Source organism: Eublepharis macularius, chromosome 18 (genome assembly GCF_028583425.1).
Source record: "Eublepharis macularius isolate TG4126 chromosome 18, MPM_Emac_v1.0, whole genome shotgun sequence".
NCBI lineage: Eukaryota > Metazoa > Chordata > Lepidosauria > Squamata > Eublepharidae > Eublepharis > Eublepharis macularius.
Window position 1 is genome coordinate 30833668 of NC_072807.1, and position 19019 is coordinate 30852686.

Here is a 19019-nt window from a genome sequence, read left to right on the forward strand (position 1 = left end):
CCCTGGCCTGAATGAAAAGAGAAAGAGTAGCCGTTCTCTGTTGTCGGGTTTAAAAGCTTCTCATCTGGGCTCCTCACTTGACACAGGTGAAAGACTGAGTGGACTCACCACTAGGCTTGCACTTGTGTGTCCGCCTAAGAAGCCTCTTCAGGAAAACCTGGGTCTACCCGTGCAGAATGCCCAGCAAGCTAGGTAGCTGCCGTGGGAGTGGCAGTCTGACTGTCCTCCCCTTTGCCACCTCCCCACACTGAGCAATACTTGCTACAATCTCACTGTCTTAATATGTTTTTACTGCTGTATTTATATGACTGCTACTGGAGTTGCAATTGTTTTATGATATGTATTTATATGTTGTTAATCCGGTCTCAGCCTGCGTGGGGAGAGTGGACTACAAATAAAAATAAATAAACCTGTTCAAGACAGCTCACAGCTAAAACAATAAAACAAAACCCTGCAAAAAGTAATAAAAACAAGAACAAAACATACTCATAAAAACATAAAACAATCCAAAGTGATAAATAAATAAATTGGACACAGCCATTAAAAACAGCCAAGCACAGAAGCACATAGAGCAGAGTAGTCTAAAATGATATTAATAAAACAATCTGGCTAACAGCAGACTATAAAACAGCTTTAAAAGGCAGAACCCGTCAATCAAAAGCCTGGGTAAAGAGGTAAGTTTTGGTCTGTCACCTAAAGGAAAGTAGGTGCCAGGCTAACATTGAGGGGGAGGGGATTCGAAGGCAAGGTGCTGGCACTGAAAGGGCCCTGCCTTTGGTTGCTGCCTGCCTTACTTCTGTAAGCAGGAGTGCAGAGAGCAGGGCTTGGTAAGAGAATCTCAACTGGCAAGGCTAGACAATATGGGAGGAGGCTTAGAAGAGGGCAATGTGCTTGCCTATCAAAACCCCTAAGGAAGAAGTAGGTCTGCTGATTCTCAACAGAATAAGTCTCTTCTTCCCTGTTCCTTTTCTTGTGAGGAGGAACATAAACCCCCGCCATCCTGCTCAGCATCATATAAAGGAAATTCCTTAAGCAGCGAAAGCTAGCCTGAAATCTATACACATATCTAATCTATATGATTAAATGGGGGTGGGTGGCACACTTCTTACCCAGGACACCAACCAAGACCCTACCCACCAAACAATGCCATATCTAAAAGATGCACAGCCTCCCACAGGAGAGAGACTGCTTCTGACAGCAGGGACCATGCAGCAGCTAGAGCAGCCTGCCAGGCAAGACCTCTGCACACATTCGTGGAATGAGTGCAAGCTAAAAATAGCAGGAATCACAGAATGCCTCCTAGGCAAGACCTGAAATTATAGCAGTTCTAAAAGGGCTAACATGGAAGGACAGGCACAGACGGGGAGGGGAGGATTGGCAGGGGAAGGGGGGGGCAGCAGGCGGCAAAACCCATTAAAGCGTGAAGGGAGAGGGACCAGCCGCCAGCAGCCTAGCACCACTGTCACACCCCATTTGCCTCTTGCAGATGCTTTCTCCAAAAACACAGGCTGCAAAGAGGACTAGGCAGCTTAACTGGGTATCCGCACAGCCAAAGCTGTGTAAGGACAGGATTCTTTCACAGCAGTTTCTCCAGGTGGGTAGCTATGTTGCTCTGCAGTAGAAGAACAAGATTCAGTTCCAGTAGCACTTGAGAGACCAAGTAGATTTCCAAGGTATGAGTTTCTGAGAATCAGAAGTCATACCCTGGAAATCCAGTTGATCTTTAAGGTGCAATTTTTCACAGCATTATCATCCCTGAAAAACTGTGTGTCCCTCCTTGCATGCCATATCTGTCTCAAAAAGATCCTGAGAAGTTAGCCATGTTAGTCAGTAGTAGCAAAATAGTAAAGAGTCCAGTAGCACCTTTAAGACTAATCAACTTTACTGTAGCATAAGCTTTTGAGAGCCACAGCTCTCTTCATCAGATGCATGTGATGAAGAGACCTGTGGCTCTCAAAAGCTTATGCTACAATAAAGTTGGTTAGTCTTAAAGATGCTACTGGACTCTTTACTATTTTGTCTGGAAAAAGTGAAATATGAAATAATTTTCACTTCTCCCCGTCTCACTGTTTCCTGTTTACCTCCAAAGTAGGAGATAGGATGAGGGAGGCTTGGGACTTACTGGGAGGAAACCAACAGCCAGATTCATTTCAATTAATCAGTGGCTTTGGCCCTTTTGGTTAGTTGGAAAGGATCCAGTCTTTGGAAACTGTCACTTCTAAAGCAGAGAAGGCTAAAATCTCAACTATCATTTGAAGAGCAGCTAAGCTATCAAAGAGTGAAAGAAAAACACCAGAAGGGTTTATTACGTTCACCTCTTGGTCCATAATGTCTTTTTGTCAAGGTTAATATATTGCTTTTTTAGAAAACCAAAAATATTAGAAAGTTGTTGAGGGAGGGGACCCTCAACAAAGGTAAGCCCAGAAATCAGAAAAAGTATGGGACAGGCACGATCCAGCGCTTACTGATCAGGTGCTTGATTCGTTTATTCCCAGCATTTTACACAAGGCAGTAAAAATACCAGAGTGTAGGCCCAGCTGGGGTGGGGGGAGGGCGAGGGAGAGTACTTGTCAGCCTCTCTGTGTCTTATCAAATTATAATCTCTTAGAATCTGTCAACTCCAGCCTGCCTGGCATCGCATCAAGATGGATCTATAACAGGCCAAGGAGATGCATTTTGCATCTCAGCAAGATGTTGTCCTTGCATCACTCTCGCTCAAGATAATTGACTACCTCCCAGGTCCTACTGGCTGCCAGCCTAGGAGAATCGCATCTCTTCAAGAGCAAAGAAGATGGGGTGGTGCTGGCACTAGTGAAAACACAGCCACTTCAAGGGGAGGGAGATACACCTGTTATTTTTTGCAGCTGAAAACAAAGTCACCCCAAGATGGAGAGAGCTCGTTTACACATCTGGTAAACATCTACTTTGTCTCTGATGCTGGCTGACTTTAAAGAGACTTTAATCTGAATGAAAAGCTAGAAGGGGGGAGTTCAGTGAATGCAAGGTACAGAAGTGGGCAAAGGGCAGATTTCAAACTCCTAGCAGGTGAAGTGCTTAGCTCTAAGAGATGTATTTTCTAGTTCTTGAATGCAGAACGAGATGCCCACTATGGGAAAAATAAAAAAGGCTTTTCTGTGCCTAAATTTAGGGAACCAACATAGCAAATCAAAGCAGCTGCCTAAAGCAGGAACAGCCAACTGCACAGATCTAGAATGGCTCTCTGCCTCAACAGCCAGGTGATTGGACGTTGGGACAACCAAGAGGCAGGGGGCCAGTGGTGGAGGAGGCAAGTAGCAACTCCAGAGCCTGCACTGCAGAAGCCCCTGGGGCATGCTCTCATTTTGTATAGGGAGGGAGCCTCACTAGGCCTGGGTTGCACCAATCAAGTGGGCAGCAGCACCACACAAACTAAGAGCACTGCACTAGGTGGCACAGAGTACTCTGTAACCTGCTCTCATTTTACACAAAGGTTCACACCAAGTTGAGGCAGGATGTGATACTTCCCTGGGGGCACTGTATGACCAACAGCGGTCTAAAACAAGACTTCTCTTAAAGAACCTACCGTCCTCCGTCTCCTGCCACACGATGCCCTCCAGATTGACGCTGGTGCCAGGTTCACAGGGGCCCAAACACTCTGGCTCGGTAGCCAGGGCCACATCACAGGTGTTCACCCCCACAGAGCGAGTGCGTACCATTATCTGCTCACACGGTGATGAGATATCACTGTTGACAACGGGAACAAGAAGATGCAGTGGCAGCACTGCAGGGGTGGACACTGGAGACTCCATCTGGGAAAAGAAAGAAATGTGGTAGTTACAACAACTGAGCAGAGATGAATGAGGAGCAGCTGGGCCCCTTTCTTCTGAAATATCCCCAAACCAGGATGGCCTGTCTGATCAGGCCTCTGACTACTGGGCCCTGTTTGTAGAAGCAGGCACAACTGGCCTGTATCTAATAAATCTGCTGGCGGAGAACAGAATCCAGCAGGGTTTCTGACATCCCTAACCGGCATTGCAAATCCAGCATGTTACAAAGCCTAGATTGCTGGAGATGTCATCATAGCCATCTGTTCAAATGTTCATACACAGCCAGAATTCTGGCATGGAAGTTCCAATCACATCTAATCCATTCTCCAACATCCCCCCCTTCTAGTATGACAGTTTTCACACAAAGGGGAAGGCTGTACTCCTACTACTTGCACGATGTGTGTTCACTTACTGCAATGTAGCTTGTCTTGCCCTGCTTTAAGAGTCCAGAAAGTGTATGCTCTAAGTTAAAGATATGCTAGAAAAACATGACTGTCTTACAATATGTTAGCAACAGTTCACAGCATACCTCAGCAGCTACTGTGTGAGCAGTGGCAAGCTGTGTACTGCATGGCACTGCATGTGTCTTTATGCACTAGGGACAAGGTAGTGATCCTGAATGGGCAGAAAGGTTTCATAAAGATTTTGTAAACAAAAACAAGTAAGTAAAGATGCACCCACTTCTGAGGTTTTGGGGGACCCTGGGTAAGGAGCTGGACAATAAAGAACAAACAGTGCTAGCAATTCACATCAAAAACATTTTGTAACATGGCATCCCTAATAAGCAAAAACAGGGAGAAAATACAGACTGTAATTACCATCAGGACAGGTCCCAGAAACAGGTATTGTCCTTGATAAATAAGGATAGTTGGAGCATATGCAGTCACATTGCAGGGCCGCATTTAATAGAAGCATCATCAATACAGGGAAGATAACTTCAGAGCCACGCCCACCTGTTCATCTCTTTTCAAAGCAGAATGACTACGCTGGTCCATCCAAGTAATCATCACAGAAAGTAAATCCTGAGGCCACGCCCTGAAAAAGTATCTGCCACATGATGGTCCTGGCTGCTTTCACTGTAGGCGAAGTTCTTCCTGGGAACTAAGTCTTTAAGTGTTTTTTTTTCTTCTGCCCCTCAAAAACACTGAATAGTTCAAACATTGTACCACATACCAGTTATTATCTGAACAATAACCCTTTGGCGGTCTCCTGCTTGGTATGGACATATGCCAAACTGTCACTTCAGGAAATCCAAGATGATAAGACTGCTGTTCTTGGTTCTAGATGAGCCAAAAGCCAACCCCTTATGCCAGAAGATACCCTGCACCCTCATCCCTGTGGGTATTTGTGACCATCAAGCAAGACATAAGACTCTGCTTCTGAGCTCTGTCCCAGGAAAAGTGGGGTTCATCAGGTTAGAAGGCAGCCTTCTACATTGTTTTGGTGCGCCAAGACGTGGGTCCTTAGTCATATGAAACTACCCCTTTGAGCTGAGGAGTGAATACGTAGCCAGTTTAGTCTGGTTCTTGCTTTTCTTTTTAAACTATTTATGTGGGAGGCTGGAATAGTGAGAAGAAGCAAAAGAGCAGAAGGGAAGCTGGTGTTAAACAAGAGTTGGGGGAGCACTATGCCTAGTGAGGGAAGCTTGCAGGTTCTTGCAAGTCTTGAATTCACTCCTAAGGCAGGAAGAAAATTCAAGCAGGGCTGACATCCTCCTTCCTATTGAGCCCAGAAATTGGACAACTGTCTTTCCTCCAAAATCTTGATCAGAGGAAAAACCTGTCAATGGAGATGTTCTCTTCCTCCAGGTGAGAAGCACATTTGTACATTATTCTCACTACAGTGCCAGAGCAAAGGTTTGCAACTCATCAGCCAATACTTTACAGAAGCCTTCTTCAATTCTAAGGGACGGTCCAACCTGGCAACGAAGAAGAAAATGATAGGAGCGACAGCTATGCCAGCTTAGTACCCCTGCTAGAGAAACAAGAGGTGCTCTTGCATTTACCCTCCAGTGCACACAATTCTTATTAAACTTCCGCAGTTGCAAAAGCAGTAACTGAGGGAAACAGCTGCCTCCCCTTTGGCAAGGTTCGGTGCCTGGGAATGTGGGCAATGCTGAGCTCTAGGGATGGATTTTCACTTCCAGTTGTGTTAACGCAGCAGAACAAAAACACTAAGAGTGCCTTTTGCCTGCTTGCCCGCATTTGGCTCCTGCGTACTGGACAGCTGAACAAAGCAAATCTAATCTGATCAACATTTAATACTGGCTGCCAGTTTAATCGGCAGTGACTGAGCTAGATAGATCGGCAAAGGAGGAGGTAGTCCCTGAGCCATAGCTCTCCCCAAAGTGGGAAATCTGTGTCTCAGCTGCACCACTTTGATTCACATGATGGCATGCTCTCTCATGAAAACAAATTTCTATACAGAGAAAACTTGCCTGTTGAGGAGGAGGAGAGGCTTTAAAAATGCCTTTGTCCGCACCTGTGATTTATTTATGTACACACCTAACCAGAAAGCTCGGTACAAATTCATGCAGCCAATCTGATAGACTCTTGCCCACAAAGCCTTATGCCACATTAAACCAGTTTGTGTATAAACCAGTTTGGTTGGTTAGAGGAAGCCAGAAAATGGAAGAGGGAATCAGCGTGCAAGTCCAAAACACACTCCTCTGTTTCTAAACAGTGTTTGCAAGGATGAAATGCAATCTTGCTGTGGTGAATCTAATAAATACACTGTATTTTAAAATGCCTTAGGAAAGTCCCTCCTTTGGGAAATTCAGTCCACCTCAGCATGAATTTGATGAGTTTGGTTGCTCTTCCTTACATACTGTTTGGTGTCCTCTAAAAATGTTTGCTCTTGGTGAGCAGCAGCCTCCTTTTTAAGTTGCCTCTCATGAGGAACCTGGCATTTTATATTGAGTGTATGATTTGACATATAATAAAATACAGAAAGGAAGCTTAAGGAGAAGAAACCCCACCATATTAGGAGTAGTTCTCATGACAATGGCAAACTTGTGTTTAGGATTTACTATTTCAGGTGCTGCTCATATGATGGAATGTTCCTTCCTAAAAAAAAACAACTACACAACATCAGCATATTAGGGAGGAGATTAGGCAAAAAACCTTCTGCCTCACAGCTTTCTATGTAGAAGGATTTATGTTGGATGGAGCAGCAATAAAACTGGGAAGCCCCAGCTCTAGTTTGTAGCGATATTATCGTTTAGAAAACTTAAATGCCATCTCCCCATCTCTGTTCAAGGCGCCCCCACCAAAGCAAAAACAACACAACTGTGAAATTGTCTTTATAATCAGTATCAAAATAAGCCACAAAAATAAATCAGGGCACCAAAACAGCACAACATTTAACTATTTAAAATGGGATCCATAAAAATAGCCCTCAGGTTAGATAGAAGCAAACCATTAAAAAGCAACTGAAGCCTAGATAAAGAGAATTGTTTTGGCCTGGTACCTAAAGGACAATAAGGTGGGTGGCAGGTTAGCCTCTTGTGGGAGGGGTGAGTCACCATCACTGAAAAGGTGCTGCTCTGGTTGCCTCGCACTTCACCTATGCAGGTAGGAAGATGGAGAGCAGGGCTTGAGAAGAGGATTGTAAGTGGTGGGCTAGTTGAGCTCTCAGAAAAGACAGTGAAAGACGTTGACATTCAGCATTTGGGACTCGTAGCATGCTGCATGTCATAGACTTGTTAGCCCTGAATTGGGGGCGGGGGGGGGGGGAAGAATCAAGGCTTTGCTTTTCTACAGAGAATCCTGACTTTTCTGACTCTGTACATTAACAGAAAATTGTCTGAACTGTGCCTTTTTTGTAACCCAGAGGTTAAAAGCAGAAGAGTGCTAGTTTTACATACTATAACATTACTTCCTTTAAAACACACACACACACACACACACACACACACACACACAAGCCAATGCATTTTATTGGAAATACATTCTGTTTTAGGAGTCAAGGGATTGCACTTACCCCCTGTCCAACTTACAATGATCCACAGGTTTTGGCTTGGCTTACAAGACAGCCATTATCTGGGATCATTATGGTCTCTCTTCCATGTATTCCAAAGAACTTGAAGGGAAGGGAGGATTTTATTATGGTTTGGCTTGAAACAGCCAGAAGCAGCATGAGATGTTGCTACTTACTATGCAGTCCAGGGTGGTATGAGAGACTTTCCCCCTACCCCTGGGTTCTCAGTATGTACATGAGGGAAGGGACAGAAACTCTCTCCAAATGGACAAGTTATTTCCTTGGTGAGTGGATATATGGAAGTCTGCTCACTTGCCTAGCTTCATGCTTATGGGAGGTTTAAAAGATGATAGCTGAATGGCTCTTAGATGGGCTTAAACAAACTGATTGTTTGAAGATTCTCCTAATTCATCTTGCATTTACTGAGTCTCCAGCACGGTCTGATGCAAAAACCAGATTCCAGCAGTGGCAACATAACCTCTCATTTCAGCCAACAAACCACATTTCTTTAGAAAAGACACTAGGTGCAGCCTTATAAGCGTCGGCAGCACTCTGTGTATTTAAAAAGGGACTGGACAAATTCATGGAGGAAAGATCCATGAGCGTATGGCTACTAGTCACAGTGACTAAAGGTGACTAACGAGAGCCTCCATGTTCAGAGGCAGAAAACATCTGAAGGCAACACTGGGGAAAGGTCTTGGCCTCTATGCCCTGTTGCTGGCTCCTCCATAGTAACCTGTAAGGAAGAGAGAGACAGGATGCTGGACAACTGGTCCGAACTAGCAGGGCTCTTCTTAGATACTTAGTCTTAGCAATGGTTTTGATGCCAGTTATAGGAAAGCACTGTCTTCATTCCCACCAAGAATGGTTCATGCAGCCCAATGTTTCTGCCTGTTGGACTGATTCTTTCTGAAGGGTTCCCAGGCTGAGACCCAGCAGGGCCCGCCAGAGACCAAGGTGTTGAATCAGAGCAAAGCGCTGGACAGCTCAACTGAATCATGACAACAAGCAGCCACTATCTGAAGAGCAGATAAATTTGAGGGAAGAGGATGGCGCTAGCCAGCTGCTCCAGAAAGCCCTGGTCCCTAATCCTGAGCAGATGTTCCATCTTCTTACATATTAAAGGAAAATATTTGGCAGGGCAGTGTGGACAGTTGATTCATCTTGAAAGATGCAAACTGGCTCACTGCAACTCCCCCCCCCTCCACCTCCCAGGCAGATGCAGGGCACTTCTTAGTGTGTTTAGAGAGAAGAGTCAGGGTATTTGCAGGTTTGCAAACTGTTCAGCTGCTTTCTCCTTTGAAAGGTAATCAGCACTCAGCAGAAGCACACTAATTGCTGCTCCAGCTTTGCTAATTATCATTTGGTCACATTTGTAATCTGCATTATGCCACAGCGCATAATAAGCAGCTTGCTGAGAACCATCTAATAAGTGAGGTGGCTTTATGGGATTTCATATTTCACTCTGCAATGGAACAAACGCAGTATCATTTATCAGCTGTTGGGGCACAAGAAAGCAGGGGGGAAGGAGGAGAATGTCTGGTTCAATCGTCCCTGTGGCTTTTGAAGAGATGAGGGGGAAAGGAAGAGAAACCTGAGAGAAGCAGTTCCTAAAGAGGCCATGAGAGAATACACCCTGCTGTCCGGATTACATTTCAAAGAAGGTAGAGGGGGAGGAAAAAAGGGGAGGGGGAATCAATGCCTGGCTTCTCCTCGAGAGCTGCTCATCTCCCACTGGCAAAGCTCTGAATCTCTACACATTACTAAGTTGCAGACAGAGTAGGGCATTTAGTTAACATAAACCAAGGCAGGCAGACTTGGGGAAAGAAGAAAACTGGGAATCATTAATCTCCCTATGGGTAGCAATTATACACTGTGTTCTCCTCCTTTGCAAAAACTCCTTCCAGGCTCAGGATCCAAACAGATGGCCTGCCACAGCCAGACAGGCAATGGAAACTACTGGCAAGACAGAAGTTTGACAGCTGAAAACAACTCTCCAAAAACGTTCTTCAGCCACAGAACAAGGAACTGTTTCAGAGCCCAAATTTCTATGCAGTGATTGTCAGAACACCACAAAGTGTGCAAAACACCTATTCCAAGTTCCATAACAGTGCAATCCTATGTAGAGTTATAGCCTTCTAAACCCATTGACTTCTGTAGATTTAGGAGGGTATACCTCTGTTTAGGACTGCACTGTTAAAGCCTCAGTCGCTATCCTCTCCCCATTCAACAAAGGGCTGCTCAGTGAAGGGAGCCTTTCCAGACCCAGAATGTGTAAATATTTGCATTCTCCTCTCTCCCCTGACTTCCCTGGAATTTGGGCAGATTACTCACCCTCTCAATACTAAACATTTACTTAATCTATCACACATACGATTTCCACAGTGCTTATTTCCAGGCCTTAGAATTGCAGCCTTGTGGTTATGTCACGGGAAAAATATTTCCATTTGTTCCTTCATGTCTCTCGGTGACTGCACCGACATGTGGATGGCAGCCATGACTGAAAAACATATGTGCTTTCCTGTGTTAAAACTACATTTTCAAATACAAGGATGACAAATGAGAATGCATCTTTTACACATAACACGCAAAGCAGCCCTTAAGACTCGCCATAACTGTTTCAACCACAAGGGGGGAAACCCCGCATGTGATGAATGTTTTGCAAACACAATGAAGGTAGGTCAAAGATCAGGTTAAATACCATCTGAAGATCATGCAACATGAACAAGAGGAACTGGTATGCTTCCTGTGGCCAGCCAACCAAAAACTTGGGCTTTATTATTTATTTAAAACATTTATAACCTGCCTGCCTAACAAGCTCTGGATGGCTAATAAGATGATTACATCAGAGCATTACCACTCTGGCTTCAAAAGGCGTGTTGCAATGCTGAGAAAGCTACCTACATAATCTACATATTTAAAAACAGGCAGCCCAGAAAATAATGAGTCAGAATCCTCAGTCATTTTGCATTCAAATGTTGAAGATCTCTGCACCACCTGAAGACGTTATACAATGGTCACATGAATAGACAGTATAACTAGGAAAAAATATACCTTATGAAATGGCTGCTCTATGAAATGCAGCATTGAAGGCAATCACTCTATATACATCTTGCAGTGCTTCATGTACTTTTTAAAAAATCTCCATTTTTTGGACCAATGGTTACTACTGATGAAACAATGAAAGTTGAAAATTAACCAGTTGTGGTCAGTTTTATAAAACACACAAAGCCAACTGACTATATTTTGGGTTTATCCACACTTTCAATAGCCAGGTATATAGTACCTGGCCTTTGGAATTCTCTTCTGCAGATACCCCATTGGGCTTCCCCGATGCTTGTTTTAGATGCTTTTTAGAGGGTGTTTGGGCTTAGTGATTGAACATTCCACTGATTTCATTACCTGCTAATGTCTCTGCCGTATTTTGATGCACTGTCTTTTATTGGTTACTTGTTCCAATATTTTGATTTGTTTAAATGATTTAGTTCCAATTGTTGTGAGCTGCCTTGAAGGACAGAAAATATACCAATATTTTAAATACAACACATGGGATTTCTGGAACCATTTACCAACAAAAAGAACACAGAATAAAGCAATCCAAAATAAAGTAAGCACCAAACATTCAAACTGCTGGAGATTTATACATTACTTTACTTAGATGCATGAAAAAACCCCGATTCAGTCTTTTTCAGGTTCAGTAGATGGTGCCAAGAAGAGACCCTCATATCTTCAGTCAGACAGCAGACAGCAAGAGGAGATAATTACACAGTGATAACTTAAAAGCTTGATCCACATCTGGCCTAAACAGGTGTGCTTAAAAGAATTCTATCTCCTTGTGCATTTACATAATTTTAGTATGCTACCAAAGCAACATATGCTTGAATAAATTTTCCCCAGTAATACATGTTTTAGAATACATTGGACTAAGTGATGCTCAGCACCACTCAGTGGTACAGCACCAGCTTTTATGCAGAAGGTCCCAGATTCCATCGCTGATCTCTCTAGTTAAAAATTTTCTCAGCTAGCCAACATTAGAAAAGTCTTTTATCTGCCTGAGACCCTAAAGAACTGCTGCCAGTCAGAGCACACAGAGCTGGATAGATAAATAGACCTACTGACTGATAAGGCAGCTTTATACGTTGATGCCATCTATTCTCCTAAAGGGGATGATTGTTCAATCTCTCCTCCTATTGTCTAAGAGTGTATTTTTGCAACTGTATGAGGGTAAAGGAAAAATAAAGAAAGCACATCGAAGGCTGTAGGAAGACTACATGATCCACATTTTATACCCCAATTCTTTCTCTGTACAGCTGCAATCTTGCACTATCAAAACAATCGTCCTTAACAAAATTTCAACTATTTTCTATTAATTTCCATTAATGCAAAATTGAAAAGTACTCCGGTCGCACATACAAGGAGCATGAAATTATGGGCTGCTTTGGGAAGAAAAGGATTTTTGTAAAGTGGCCCACAAAGAACAGCATGTAAAAGGGACCAAAGGATAGCCTGTCATCTTGAACTGTGCTAAGGAAGCATGTCATAAATCCTCATCCCTGCTTTCTAGCTTCAGCTTTCCAGAAGTTGGCCAAGGGCCAGCTCCTTAGCAATCATCAATGCCTGTCAGCACCACACGCCACAAGCTATAGCGAGAGCCTTCTGGGTACACCCTCTTATGCATTTTTGATTCCTGATTATCCAGCAGTGGCTCAGTTACTGTATGAGCTCTGTGAGGAAACCAAGCTTCAGTGCTGTCTGCCACATATCTTTACCAAGGCCTTTGACATTAGCAAACTCTCCTTTGGCTCCATCGCCAATACTGAAATTAAAATGGACACATGGTGCAGGGTGTCAGTAACTTCTGAAGCTCAGGAAAACACCTAGATCTGGCACACTACTTCTGTTGCTTACTGCCTACAAATCTGAGGTACACCACATGCACCCCAAACAGGAAAGATTCTGCCCCACCCAAGGTTTATGGTTAGGGGGAACTTCAACAGCAGAACAATGAACCTCATTCCTCTTATACCTCTCCCAAAGGCCATTAAATTCAAGCTACTAAACCAAGACATTTCATCTTAATTTGTAACATTCCAATTAGACCTATTCAAGAACAAACAGCAACAACAACGCAGCATCGTGACCACCATTAGAGCGTATTTGGTCAACCTTCTGCTCTTATTTTCAAAGGAAGAGGAATTTGGGAGCAACTTTACCAATTCAGACCAAAAGTCAAGGACTCCCAGCTCACGCTTCTTGCCAGAAGGGTCATGATTATTATGCCCTCTCTACAATAGACTGATTATCACTTCCAGCAAGTCTGATGTTTAAGATACCTTTTCTCAGCAAGAGGTAGATGCCCTGACTGAAAAAGGAAGGATAGTAAGGAGTGACTGCAAAGAGCAGCCACTGCGCTCAAAGAAAGAGTATGAAGAGGACATAAGCGAATGAGTGTACCAAAAGAAGAGAGGCAGACAGTGTTGTTCCTGGAGCATGTTTTTTCACTGATCTATGCGACTGCCTACAGCTGAGAGGTATCAACCATGAGAGAGAGAACATAATCTTGGATTGGTCAGAGGGCAGCCCAGCAAGGCTTGGGCCATATAGTATGAATGGGCAGCAAATACTCACCAACTGCTTAGAGCCTCATGTTGTGACTGGAGAGTTTGGTCTAGCATCCAGACCGTGATGGCTCTGTGCAAGCCAGTAAATAGCAGGTCCACCTGCTGACCTCTTGATTCTGCAACAGCAAGGAATCATCCAGAAGGGCCAATCAGCCTATTTTACTAGCCTGGGCTTGGACTCCCAGTTTTGAAAGGCCCTTACTCCTTCCATTACACAGTGTTCTGTTGACTCAGACCAGAACAGTAATTTTTTAAAAAAGATTCTTACAATTAAGGGTTGCAGGAGTCAACCCAGCAAGTTTGTCAATTCTACCAGGTCACCCTAGTGCAGGTTGTACATTCAAACAAATGATTCTATATTGTCATATCATGTACTGAACGTACAACAGTTCCCCAACAGAAGACCAACAGGGGTGAGCAAACATTATGAAATAAGAGGCAACAGCTGTCCTCTGAGCTGTCTGCATCTCAAAATTTACCAAACTCCAAGCTGCGCTGGATCAAACACAGTCCATGCGCACACAGTACCAACATTATCCCTCAGTAAGAGACCTGAGCTACCACTGGGGCTGAAATGAATCCATCGCAGCAGGGCGGCAGGCAAGATTTTCCAGTTTCTTCACAGGAGCTAACAGATATAAATGATACTCTGTGTTGCTGCCAGGTGCCAGAGCTAAAACTTTTTTTGTACTGTAGCATACACCGTTTTGGACCCCAGGTGCTTAGCCCCTCTATTATCTAGGAATCTTCAAAAACAGAAAGAAAGGAGAAGCAGAAGTGAAAAAGGGTTCATCTTTGATAATATGGACTTGGGGGAAAGTGTGGTGGTCTGCCCCCATCTATTTGTGCTCCAGAATCTTTTCGCTGATTATAGCCCTGAAACACTTCCCATCCTCAAGGGGGCTTTACAACCCCAAATAGTGGAATAACAGATTTATTGCACCATAAGTTTTCATGGTCTAGAACCCACTTTAATGCACAAAATGCTACCTTCTCTTGGTCTCTCTCTCTCTCTCTCTCTCTCTCTCTCTCTCTCTCTCTCTCTCTCTCTCTCTCTCTCACACACACACACACACACACACACACACACACACATGTACGCACGCACGTAAACATGAGGTTGAGAAGTGTATATGCAATGCCAGGTTTTGCATTATCCCTGCTGCCTACTGGGATCTACCGGCACAGCCAAGAACAGAGTATCTGCAAGATGAACAAAGTAGACAAGCTAGACTTGATACACATACTATGTTTACCGCCAAGAGTATGGCAATGGGGAAGTGGATCCAAAACATAAAACTACTGTGCTTTCTACTCAAACATATTATATGACTCTTAAATCAGAGATTATTTCCTTTTGCCATCCGGGAATTACCAACATTTCTCCACTGCTGACTGGTTGATCCATCTGCCTGAGCTGCTAAGCTACAGAGGAATATGCAGCTGGTCCTGTCCTATCAAGTTCATGGATGACAAAGGTCATTTCAGGCCTGAGTGTTTGGGACGTTTTCCAGTTAGTTGACATGACCTGTCTTTGCAAGCTTTCAGCAAGGCAGGGGCTATTTTAGCTCATTTGTGCATGTCCAGGGTGTGGTGTCTGGATTCCTTTTAAACTGGGCAAACATCCAGGACTGATTTCTTATTTACTGGAGGTAACTAAGCCATGTACTGTTATAAGTAACTGGAGAGTCATATTTCTCTTTTACCCTTGCAATACATCTATGAACTATACATATTTAAAATGTTTCTTGTGACTCTCCTCTTGGAAGTCTGTCAGATTTATTGTGCCTTTGAAACAATCATCTGTTGTCCTACATATATACTTACAGTGTGTGTATATAAAAAACAAACTATTTCACGTTCTTGTGCACCAACCAGAGATCAACTTACAGTAATATTTCTAAACTAAGGATCATATCTGGAAAGTTAGCATCATATAATGAGTATTTACTTCAGGTATTTCCCAAAATCAATACTGACAGGGTGATGGAGGTTGGAGGGATCTCAAGCTTATATAGCCCTGGTATGAGATCTTTTTTCCTGCAGTGAAGGATGAATGGGCTGGATTAACACTTTCTGTCTATTTCAACTTGTTGGGGGACACACAAATAGATTAAAGGAAAAGGAAAATCTAATTTACATTTCAAAAGCAGAACATCCATTTCAAGTTGAGCTTTGCATGACACTGAAGAGAAACTTATTGTCACATGTGATATAGCCATAACAGGCTGTGTTGTGAGAGACACATTTGTCTTCTGTCACGGAAAACACAGGGCCACTACTAGATAAAATCTTGTTTTTAAAGTTTTTTATTGATTTTTTTAAAAACAACTCTTCTTATGATCTACCTCCTTCCACTAGAGAACAGTGTAGAAGATTTGGTGTAAATGCAGAGATTTTTCTTAGGTTATTATGTTCTGTCTTTAGGGAACGGCACACAACTCTCCGCCCTCTTGGTTTCATGCAGTGGTGCTTACTCAGTGGTTCAGGAGCCACGTGTGACTCTTCTGAGCACTGTTCCCCTATATGGCACCTGCCCCACATTTTAGGAAAGTGGGCAAAGGCCTTACCTGATAGGGATGGAAGTTGGCCCATGGTTCCCACCTTGAAAGAGCTGCTGCCAGAGGAATGGGTAAGCTGTAAGCCTCCCCCAAATGCAGGCCTCATATCAGGAATGCCTCTTCTGGTTGATGGTAATTGCGAATGTGGCTCTTTGCAAACCACAGAATGAGTGCCACTGGTTTAATGCATCAGTAGAGTTAAGTCCAGAATGAGCAACATGGGCGGCTAGGGTCTCTTTGCTACACTGTCCATAGCCACTGAATATCCTCCTCAATTCCAAGTGGGTGGTTGGGGCTTACTTTCTAGAAAGCATGTTTAAGATTACAGCCTGATGTTCAGTGCTGGTTGGGCTGTTTCCAACCAGCACTGAATGGGAGAGGCCATTGCCTGGCTCAGAGACTGAACATTTGCCCTGCGTGTAGGAAGTGCCAAGGATTAAATCTGGCACTTGCTGAAAAGGAGCCTGGAGAGCTGCTGTCCATCAGAACACACAATACTGAGCCAAATGGATCAATGGTCCAACTCAGTATACCATAGATTCGTATCTGCAAGAGTGTTCTTTTGGCAAGGAGCTAGGAGGTTAAAATAAAATGAAACTAACACCACCTGACAATGGAAGCTGATTTGCCTGCATGGGTTCTTTGGAAATCAAAGCTGTTTTTCAGAGCTCCAGGGTGAACAGATTTAAAAGTCAACAGGAGTTAAATCACCACAAAAAAAGAAAAACATTGATTAAAACCCAGACTCTCATTTCTACTTAAGGTTTGTTAAAGAAGACTGCATATAAATTACTCAATGTACTTATAACATGCCAATTTTGAAGTAAATAGATCACTTATGTTATCTAGAACGGCCCCTTGGATACTCACCGAGAAGGGTCCTTCTCCTCTGAGGACAGGGGACATCTTGGGTGTTTCCCACCGTCCAATCGGGGAGGCAGGAAGTTAAACTTTCTTCCTCTTCCTTTGGTGTGAGTGGGACCACCCTCTCTCCTCAGTTCGGGTGAATCCCCTCAGCAGTATTCCTTCTCTCTATCCCTAAACTGGGTGAAAAGACCGTCCCTCTCAAACAGAAGGATAGAACACAAGAACGAAGAAAAAACATAAGAACATTATCAACTGACGACAGTAATGGCCGTAACTCATTAAACGAGCAAAATGCCACAATGATTTGAACAACTGATCAGTGAAAGGAAAAAACATACAGATCACATAGCCTACTGCTAGCCTGGAGTAGACGAGGATCCCGGGAGGGCAAGATGTCCTCCTGTCCTCAGAGGAGAAGGACCCTTCTCGGTGAGTATCCAAGGGGCCGTTCTCCCTCTGAGGCGGAGGACATCTTGGGTGCTCCCAAAGCAGTTCCCTATATCCTGGGTGGGATGGATCCTTCGTCCTCTACTACGTGCTGGAGTACTGTACGGCCGAAAGCTGCATCGGCTGAAGCGTACGTGTGCAGGTGATAGTGTTTGATAAAGGTAGAAGCCGAGGACCACGTGGCGGCTTTACAAATGTCCTCTATTGAAGTATTTTTCCTTAGAGCCGCGTTGGTGGCTGCGCTCCTTGCTGAATGTGCCGTGATTCCCCTTGGGACCTCCATCTTCATGGCCTTATAGGCCTCTCGAATGCAGGACTTTATACTGTAAGCAATCGCCGTGGATGACATGCGGTGGCCCAGCTTAGGACGTGAGATGTTAACGAAAAGTGTGTCGGTTTGACGTACCGACTCTGTCCTAATTATGTACGCCTTGAGGGCCCGTCTCACGTCAAGGTTATGCCATTCCCGCTCTTTAGCATGAGTGGGATTCGGACAAAAGGATGGGAGATTGATCTCCTGAGATCTGTGGAATTTTGAGTATGCCTTGGGCAGGAAGGCTGGATCTGTTCGGAGAACCACCTTGTCCTTATGAAAAATACAGAGTTCAGGACGAATTGAAAGAGCACTCATCTCCGAGATACGGCGTGCAGATGTGATGGCCACTAGGAATATGGTCTTCAATTTTAGCCATCGTAACTGAATGTCCCTAACAGGCTCAAACGGAGGTCTCATGAGCGCCGACAACACCACATTCAGGCGCCATGTCGGGAATCTGTGCACAGTTGGCGGGTTCAGAAGAGTAGCCCCTCTGAGGAATCTTTGGACGTGAGGATGTGAGGACAGTGGAAATCCGTCCAACACTGGTAGGACCGTGCCCAACGCAGCAATCTGTTTCTTCAGCGTAGCTGGGCGTAGTCCTCTGTCCAGTCCTTCCTGTAGAAAGCCCAAAATCGTAGTTTTGGATGGTAGAGCAGGATCTAGTTTCTTGCGCCTACACCAGCGTGTAAAGGCTTTCCATGCCGAGTTGTAGATCCTGATAGTAGACCTCTTTCTGGATGCCAGCAATGTAGTAATTATTTCTGCCGGGTAGCCTTCTAGCATGAAGTTTCTCCGCTCAATTTCCAGCCGGTCAGGGACCACCACGCCGGCCTGGGGTGCCAAATGGGTCCCTGTTGTAGCAAGTCCGGTTGAATTGGGAGTTTGAAAGGAGGCGCTATGGACATGCGGCGCAGAGTGGCAAACCATGGTCTTCTCGGCCACCAGGGCGCGATCAGGATCAGAGTCGCTCTCTGCTCCCTCAGCTTTCTCAGAAGCTTCGGAATCGTTGGCAGTGGTGGAAAGGCGTACAGAAGTCCCGCTGGCCACTGAGAGTGGAGCGCGTCCGTCCCCTCGGCTCGAGGATGGTAATACCGGGATAGAAATCTCGGTAATTGGTTGTTTAGGTGTGAGGCGAAGAGGTCCACATCTGGGTGTCCGAAGCGTTCTGATACCAACAGGAAGGTCTCCCTCTTCAGGGCCCACTCCCCCGGGTGAAGAGCTTGTCTGCTCAACCAATCTGCTTGGACGTTGAGGACTCCTCGGACGTGCTCTGCCTGTATTGACTGGAGGTTGATTTCCGCCCAGCCGATGATCTTCTCGGCTTCCTGTTGTAGACGCGAAGACCTGGTTCCCCCTTGCTTGTTGATGTATGCCTTCGCTGAAATATTGTCCGTTCGTATTAGGACATGATTGTGAGCTA

General features: G+C 44.5%; 1 protein-coding gene across 3 annotated transcripts in view; it reads right to left on the minus strand.

Annotated features, from left to right (window-relative positions):
* The window catches only part of ZNF609 (zinc finger protein 609), a 92232-nt gene that overhangs the window by 19294 nt on the left and 53919 nt on the right, over positions 1-19019 (minus strand). For all 3 annotated transcript variants that reach the window (XM_055002421.1, XM_055002420.1, XM_055002419.1), the window contains one exon: positions 3563-3788. In XM_055002421.1, coding sequence (XP_054858396.1) covers positions 3563-3788 — 226 coding nt within the window. The remainder of the gene's footprint in view (positions 1-3562; positions 3789-19019) is intronic.